We start from the raw sequence: 9,462 nt of genomic DNA, 5'->3' as shown, positions 1-9,462 counted from the left end.
AAATACATTTATGTAACCAAATATTACACTGGTAAGGCTTTAGACGTAGAGTTTTGTGAGGACTGGAAGGCAATCGGTCACAGAAACATTAGTGAGGTCAGGTTTTGATGTTGGTTGATTAGTTTTACATCACAAACTCCAATGCAATTCACCCCAAAAGTGCTGGAACAAGAAAACTCTATCAAGAAAACTTTAGGGTTCTCTGTAACCCACACTTGGCACTGAGCTTCGTGACCTTTGGCTCATCTGCAGCCCCTCCAGAGTATCCCATTTCACTGCATGTTGTTCTATGGATATTATACTAGTTGCTTACCCACAGCTTAGTGACAAAGGGTGCACATTAAATATCTGATTCCAGTTATTGTACAAACATATGGCTGATAACGTTACTTGGACATAAGTATATTAGTTTAGTGCTGCTGCAATGCCCTCTAGTGGCCAAAAGCGAAATTGAATGGGTGTAGACCCTGTTCTATGGAGATTACAAAATGATTTCTGTAAACCGACATGATTCAGATTCTCTGTTCACTTAAATAATGTTCACATTTTTATAGTGAGATACTGTGGATTTAATATAATGTGTTCTACTGTCACTTAAGTGAAATGTCATGGAGCTTCCTGTGATTATTATAATACCCCTCAGACTCAGTGGTTTACAACTTTATTATAAATCATTATATATTATGTTCAGTTCAGTTCAGTAATAAACTTGTGTAAGTGACCTTTGCCCTTTAGGGTGAACACATTGTTACCAACCATAAAAAATAAACACAACCAAAGAGGACCTAAGGCTGGGCTTATCTGAGGTATTTTATAGCATGTTATTAAAAGTAAACACAATGACGATCACGTATTACAGTAGAATAAACTTCAGTGCTTAAAGATAAGTACTGAAATTAGTAAATAATATATACACATGTAAAATACATATGAAAGCTAATATAAGATCTGCTTTTACACTTTTATAAAGGATTTATGCTACATTTTTATGAGGATTTGATGGCATTCAGCTATGACAGCATTAGTAAGGACTGGTAGTGGTGCATGAAAACATCTCCAGCTCCTCCGAGTGTTTTGGATGGAACTCCATTTGATTTTGGGCTTTTCTAAAGAGATTCTACAACTTTACAAAATGATCTTGCTGTATTATGACAAATAGTTCTGTATATTACATTTACTTCTAATATTTAATTAAATATTATTTGTCTTCAGCCCTATGAAATAAGTCATTGTTTCCCTATTTATGACTCAGCGAAGTAGACCATAAACCAAAGTCTGGAGAGGATAAGATCGGAAATTTAAGAAATGGTGCCACCACTTACAGTAAGTGTATTATTTATGATTTGATAACTGCTCATTTATTTTTATTTGATTTCACTTCACCCACCCAAACACATGAGCTGTTATGAGTTGTTTTCATGCAAAATTTAGCACCTGGAGCTACAAGCACAGGGAGAACACTCCAAACTCCTCATAGAGAGTGGCCCAAGGCAAGAATCAGACCCAGGACCCAGAGACCCTGGAGCTTTGTGGGAAATGTGTAAAAATAATGAAATCAGAATTTTTTATGTGACTCTTGATTAAAAAACAATCCTATCCCCAGTGTTAGCTTTATAAGAGAATGGCAAAGGGCCCTTTCCTATTATATAGTTTAGTATACATAAGTATATTGAGATGTTTAACACCAATAAGTTGCATTTGTTATAAATAAATACATTTTATCTGATACGTAATAAAATAAACAATGAAAAAATGATGTGTTGAGATATCAGTTCCGATCTGCATATTCAGGCTACTTGATCTGAATAACACTTCATTGTGTGCTTTCAGTCGCCTAGGGCTTGTAACATGTTTTGGTTGTGTGTCCACAGTGCTAGTAAAGATTTTATAGCATCATAAGGTTCGGTTCCAGCTAAAACACATGAGACTCATGGTCATTTTTATGGTTACAGACCACAAATCTCATTTTTGAGGGACAGTTTTTTTTAAGCAGGATACATTTTTTACCTAAGATTTTGATCTTTACAGCCCTAACACAATGTTAAATAATAGGCCTAACACTGCCATTACTGACACCAAACCCCTGTGTTATGACTAGTATATAATACAGTCTTAGGACTAGTATATAACACTGTCTTAGGACTAGTATGTAACAAAGTGTCAGGACTAGTAAATAATGCAGTGTTAGGACTAGTACATAATGCAGTGTTAGGACTAGTAAATAATGCAGTGTTAGGACTAGTATATAAAGCAGTGTTAAGACTAATACATAAAGCAGTGTTAGGACTAGTACATAAAGCAGTGTTAGGACTAGTACATAATGCAGTGTTAGGACTAGTACATAAAGTGGTGTTTAAAACTAGTATATAACAGTGTTAGGACTAGTACATAAAGTGGTGATAGAACTAGTATATAACACAGTGTTAGGACTAGTACATGAAGTGGTGTTTAAAACTAGTATATAACACAGTGTTAGGACTTGTACATAAAGTGGTGTTTACAACTAGTATATAACACAGTGTTAGGACTAGTACATAAAGTGGTGTTTAAAACTATTATATAACACAGTGTTAGGACTAGTACATGAAGTGGTGTTTAAAACTAGTATATAACACAGTGTTAGGACTAGTACATAAAGTGGTGTTTAAAACTAGTATATAACACAGTGTTAGGACTAGTACATAAAGTGGTGTTTAAAACTAGTATATAACACAGTGTTAGGACTAGTACATAAAAAGGTGTTAGAATTAGTATATAACACAGTGTTAGGACTAGTACATAAAGTGTTTAAAACTAGTATATAACACAGTGTTAGGACTAGTACATAAAGTGGTGTTTAAAACTAGTATATAACACAGTGTTAGGACTAGTACATAAAGTGGTGATATAACTAGTATATAACACAGTGTTAGGACTAGTACATAAAGTGGTGTTAGAACTAGTATATAGCACAGTGTTAGGACTAGTACATAAAGTGGTGTTAGGACTAGTATACAATGCAGTGTTAGAACAAGTATATAACACAGTGTCAGGACTAGTAAATAATGCAGTGTTAGGACTAGTACATAAAGTGGTGTTAGAACTAGTATATAGCACAGTGTTAGGACTAGTACATGAAGTGGTGTTAGGACTAGTATACAATGCAGTGTTAGAACAAGTATATAACACAGTGTTAGGACTAGTACATAAAGTGGTGTTAGAATTAGTATATAACACAGTGTTAGGACTAGTACATAAAGTGGTGTTAGAACTAGTATATAACAGGGTTAGGATTAGTACATTAAGTGGTGTTAGAACTAGTATATAACACAGTGTTAGGACTAGAACATAAAGTGGTGTTAGAACTAGTATATAACAGGGTTAGGACTAGTACATGAAGTGGTGTTAGAACTAGTATATAACAGTGTTAGGACTAGTACATAAAGTGGTGTTAGGACAAGTATACAATGCAGCGTTAGAACAAGTATATAACACAGTTTTAGGACTAGTACATAAAGTGGTGTTTAAAACTAGTATATAACACCACTTTATGTACTAGTCCTAACACTGTTATATACTAGTTCTAACACCACTTCATGTACTAGTCCTAACCCTGTTATATACTAGTTCTAACACCACTTTATGTTCTAGTCCTAACACTGTGTTATATACTAGTTCTAACACCACTTCATGTACTAGTCCTAACCCTGTTATATACTAGTTCTAACACCACTTTATGTACTAGTCCTAACACTGTGTTATATACTAATTCTAACACCACTTTATGTACTAGTCCTAACACTGTGTTATATACTAGTTCTAACACCACTTTATGTACTAGTCCTAACACTGTGTTATATACTTGTTCTAACACCACTTTATGTACTAGTCCTAACACTGTGTTATATACTAGTTCTAACACCACTTTATGTACTAGTCCTAACACTGCATTATTTACTAGTCCTGGCACTTTGTTATATACTAGTTCTAACACCACTTTATGTACTAGTCCTAACACTGTGTTATATACTAGTCCTAACACTGCATTATTTACTAGTCCTGACACTGTGTTATATACTTTTTCTAACACTGCACTGTATACTAGTCCTAACACCACTTCATGTACTAGTCCTAACACTGTGCTATATACTAGTTCTAAGACCACTTTATGTACTAGTCCTAACACTGTGTTATATACTAGTTCTATCACCACTTTATGTACTAGTCCTAACACTGTGTTATATACTAGTTTTAAACACCACTTTATGTACTAGTCCTAACACTGTGTTAGGACAAGTATACAATGCAGCGTTAGAACAAGTATATAACACAGTGTTAGGACTAGTACATAAAAAGGTGTTAGAATTAATATATAACACAGTATTAGGACTAGTACATAAAGTGGTGTTAGAATTAGTATATAACACAGTGTTAGGACTAGTACATAAAGTGGTGTTAGGACAAGTATACAATGCAGTGTTAGAACAAGTATATAACACAGTGTTAGGACTAGTACATAAAGTGGTGATAGAATTAGTATATAACACAGTATTAGGACTAGTACATAAAGTGGTGTTAGAATTAGTATATAACACAGTGTTAGGACTAGTACATAAAGTGGTGTTAGGACAAGTATACAATGCAGTGTTAGAACAAGTATATAACACAGTGTTAGGACTAGTACATAAAAAGGTGTTAGAATTAGTATATCACACAGTGTTAGGACTAGTACATAAAGTGCTGTTTAAAACTAGTATATAACACAGTGTTAGGACTAGTACATAAAAAGGTGTTAGAATTAGTATATAACACAGTGTTAGGACTGCTACATGAAGTGGTAGAACTAGTATATAACAGGGTTAGGACTAGTACATAATGCAGTGTTAGGACTAGTATATAATGCAATGTTAGGACTAGTACATTGGGGTAAGTAAAAATTACAAAATTGGATTAGTAACTGGGGGAAGTTTGTGCGTGTGTGTGTTAATAATTCACATTTAAAACTGAAACACAGCAATCAACAGATCTGTCCCAATCACAGAGTCAAAGGTCCCTCCACCATCATCATCAACTTCATCATCCTCATCATCTTCACTGTAACCGTCCTCTCCCAAAGCACACACTGGACACAGGGACAGAGAGGAGTAGCGTGAATGCTGTGAGTACTGCTTTTATTACAATGTTAACTTGTGTACTATGTGTTTCTCAACTAACTATATACTTATATGCATATTTACATCAATTAAATTAACTGTAATTGTTTTAATATACAAATATATGCAAACATGTGAACACTTGTAAATCCTGAAATCCATTTATTTGCATATGTGAGATTTATGTATTTATATAATCTATATTGGAGTATATTAAATAGTTAATATGTACAGTTCTTATACAATTTTTTTAAATGCTGTTGCTCTCAAAACAAAACCTGGTATCTCCTAAACAGGAAATTGTGAGAAGGAAATTATGTTCCAAACTTGTAGGCTAATGAAAGTAAACTTTTTGTAAGAATTTTGGAAAGTTGCTAATGCTTCATTGCATTCATTGTTACATTTGAACACAATGTAGAGGGATGAGAGGACTTTTTTAAAACTATTTGTTGATCTCACTTCGTTCCATTATTTTAAATGTATTTTTTACATAGCATCAGACATATCCATTAAATATCAATTTAATATGATTTTATTTATAGTTTGGTTTTACAGCTGGTTTTGTCACAAAGGAAATTTACAGAGTTCTGGCTCTTAGGCTCAAGTGGGCACCACGGATGGGATAGTGTCAGAAACAACTCTCATGAACCTTGAGAGCAGCTAAAATTCAAAAAGGGAACTAATCCTCGACACCAGAGAAAAACAAAGGAAGAGCAGTGTATTAACAAAAAGCAAAAGGCTGTCTCCAAAGAGTTCGGTTAAGAGTGAAACACCTGAATGGAAGCGAATGCAAATCAATTTTGTTTCATCAGTTAGGCTCCCTCCTATTGGCCAATTTGACATAACATTCTCTGACATTCATTCATTCATTCATTATCTGTAGCCCTTATCCAGTTCAGAGTCACGGTGGGTCCAGAGCCTACCTCGAATCATTGGGCACAAGGCTGGAATACACCCTGGAGGGGGCGCCAGTCCTTCACAGGGCAACACAGACACACACACACATTCACTCACACCTACGGACACTTTTGAGTCGCCAATCCACCTACCAGCGTGTGTTTTTGGACTGTAGGAGGAACCCGAAGCACCCAGAGGAAACCCACACGGACACGGGGAGAACACACCAACTCCTCACAGACAGTCACCCGGAGTGGGAATAGAACCCACAACCTCCAGGTCCCTGGAGCTTTGTGACTGCGACACCTACCTGCTGCACCACCATGCCGCCCTATTCTCTGACATGTTAAAAATAAATGAATAAATAAATAAATAAATAAATAAATAAATAAATAAATAAATAAATAAATAAATAAAAGTAAAATTGCATAAATAAAAAAACAAAAACAAAACACAAGGTTTACTTACATAAGGCACAAGAAAAAACTTTGAATTTGCAGGAAAAATATAAAGTGCTTTCCACTAATAATGGAAGATAATTTAATGAGATTGTTGGACACATTTTGGATGATTTCTGTTGGTCTGTTTGTTATTAATGTTGATTAAGGTGCTTAAGGGAAATATTGAAATGGTATCAGAATGTAGACAAATGTTTTCAAAATGGATCTTCTGAATTTCCGTTTACAGATTTACAGCAGCAGAATGGGCAAGACAATATTTCTGCTTCTCACTTTTTTTACTACCTGTGAGTATGTGAGCAAAGGGTTAAATTGGTGAACTTAGTGCTAGCTGTTGTTGCACTGGATGAGTTTAAAGTATTTAAAAATATTATCTGCACAATTTGTACAGTAATCATCTTCAAGTCCGACTGGTCCAATGAGAAACCTATTTTATTAGCCGTGGGGGAGGTCTTTACTTCCTACCGTTCAGTACAGACTGCAGTATGGTCTTGCATATTAATGTAATGTATGCAAATACTTTGGTGTTTTGCATATTTGAACATGAACATGTGAAAATTAATGGACATAACATTTTGTGTGCTGTTTGCCAGGTTACTGCCAGAATGTGCCCATCATCAACATGAACATCCTGCGTCTACGGGAAGATCTCCGCCAAGGTAACGTTTCTAAGTCATAAGCATACATCCTGAGCTCAGGCATGACTCAGCGTGTCAACTGCAGGGCATTTGATGGATGAATTATGGAGGAACCAAAATGTTTTGTCCATTTTAGTATTCATGAAAGTGATTATGTATTTTCTACAAAGCACACAAAGCCCAAAACAGTTAAAGAATCAAATTACTTGAGTGGGTCCCCCACATGGGGGCGGACATGTTTGGAAGCGATTCGGTACTGAATCTGATCCAGGCATACATATAGCTTTTTCATAATATGAAGGAGAATGACTGCTTCTTTAAGTTTGCTTCCCATTAGTGGATGTATGATCATCATGATACAGAAACTGGCCATTGATCAATGTGTTTACACTCTTTATATTCACATTCCAGGGTCTGAAATATATATTTCTTTGGTAAACTGTGGTTTAATCATGTTTTAAAACCAAAAGAACCCACCACACCAAACAAGTGGACATATTCCTGCGTTTGTTTGTTAAAAACACATTTCATTGTCCTCAGGTGAGTTCGCCTTCCAGATCGATGCCTACGACATTGACGGCGATGACCTGACTTACAGCGTTAAAGATTCAAACTATTACTTTGCCGTTAACAAATTCACCGGAGTGGCCGTCATCAACAACACCATGGACAGAGAGGTAAAAGGAACAGAGGCACCATTCAAAAGCCCCTTTCCAAAGCCCCTTCTTCTAGTGTGAAAAAATACACATGGGCTGTCAACAAGGTTAGATTTTTTTTTTATCTTTTGTTTTGTAAATGACTGGATCCTGTTTCCTTCCCTCAGACAAAGCCAACCTTTTCCATCGAGGTCATCGTCAACGATGGAGTTTATGCCGTAAGTGTATCTCGATTTAAACTCACTTCTGGTTTTAGTTTTCTCCCACATTGCCTTCTTATCTCGCAATGTCTGTTTTTCAGACATCCAAAATCATCCCCGTTATTTTGCTGGACGCCAATGACAACAAGCCGACCTTCGAAAACCTGCCATACAGTGTTGAGGTTCGCGAGGTAAGTCCAGCAACTTCTCTCTGTGGTTGAACTTCAGTGTTCAAGATATATCCAACGGTATCCAATAAATTAAAAAACTGCTCATACAAGGGTTCATAAAGGTTGAAAAACACTCATCAGAAACAGCAATCCCATCCATTGGCAACAATCAGCAAGACGTATCAAACTCACTTTGCTGGGGAGCAGTGAAACTCTTTTCTGGAGCTCTCCAGTCTTGGAGAGCCACTGGCCTTCTGAGGTGCTAAAGTAGTGTCTCTGATTGCATTGATCTTGTTTGGGTCTGAGAGCAGTTAATTCTCTAATCCCCACTGATTACACTGTAGCCCTGGCCTTAGCTATACACTACCTCAGCCTCAAAGGCTTAGGTATTTACGCGAATACTCTTACTGCACTTTGACTGACTTATACCATGTTCTAACAGCAAGACTAGAACTTACATTTATTTATTCATCTTCAAAAACCACCTCAATCTGATTAGGGTCAGGATCCTGCCCAGAATCACTGAGAACAAGGCTGTAACTAGGAGATTTCCATTATCATCAACCAGTTGGACCAGGTTGTAGTGATTATTGTCGATTCTCACAGACATTGTTCAGGGACTTGAGACTCGTCTCAGACTCACACCTCACAAAAACTGAAACCTAGTCCTACACACAGCATGAGCATAAAAGCATGAGCATTTTCTGATCTGTGTTTCAGGACACACCTGTGGAAAGTACATTGCTGACCGTGCTGGCCATAGATCCTGATGAGGGCATGGCTGGACTCATCAGTTACAGTATCTATCAAGTAAGCTTCTCTCCAAGCTTCAGAGCCATACACTACAGTACAAAAGTCTGAAAACACCCGGTCAAAATACATTGTTTATTTTAATGCACAATTGCTGTTTTGACATTTTAATTAAGACTTGAAGGGGTTAAATCAACTCACAGGGTTGGGTCCATCTCTCACACATCTATTCAGTATATGGAAGTCAACAGTAATTGGATTAAATGGAACTGGTACCTCACCATTGGAAATTCTTTTCTGGGAAATGAATGGGGTTTGATTGTGAAGATTTTGGTCCAATTCTGAGGCTGTGTGTTTGCTTGTCCTCCTCAGGTCATCCCAGCCGAAGGGCGCAACATGTTCACCATCTCTCCAAGAGGAGGAGAGATCGTGCTGAAGGAGCCACTGAAGAAGAGTGGCTTTTATCAGATCAAGATTGATGCCTCTGTGAGTGTTTCATCCAACAATGGGGGGTTACTTTTATCGAGTGTCTTTTCTAGAGGTGGGGATTCTCTACACTGC

At 36.6% G+C, this 9,462-nt stretch overlaps 1 protein-coding gene across 1 annotated transcript in view; it reads left to right on the top strand.

Moving 5' to 3' along the window:
• The first annotated feature begins 5,026 nt into the window (after positions 1-5,026).
• cdhr2 (cadherin related family member 2) overlaps positions 5,027-9,462 on the top strand; it is a 28,858-nt gene continuing 24,422 nt past the window's right edge. Inside the window, exons 1-6 of the mRNA XM_066641461.1 lie at positions 5,027-5,137; positions 6,717-6,774; positions 7,081-7,146; positions 7,666-7,802; positions 7,949-7,999; positions 8,083-8,172. Coding sequence (XP_066497558.1) covers positions 6,732-6,774; positions 7,081-7,146; positions 7,666-7,802; positions 7,949-7,999; positions 8,083-8,172 — 387 coding nt within the window. The 5' untranslated portion in view covers positions 5,027-5,137; positions 6,717-6,731. The remainder of the gene's footprint in view (positions 5,138-6,716; positions 6,775-7,080; positions 7,147-7,665; positions 7,803-7,948; positions 8,000-8,082; positions 8,173-9,462) is intronic.

The sequence above is a fragment of the Hoplias malabaricus genome, chromosome 13, assembly GCF_029633855.1.
Source record: "Hoplias malabaricus isolate fHopMal1 chromosome 13, fHopMal1.hap1, whole genome shotgun sequence".
NCBI lineage: Eukaryota > Metazoa > Chordata > Actinopteri > Characiformes > Erythrinidae > Hoplias > Hoplias malabaricus.
The sequence above is the reverse complement of the archived record's forward strand: the minus strand, read 5'-3'. Positions and strand labels throughout refer to the sequence as shown.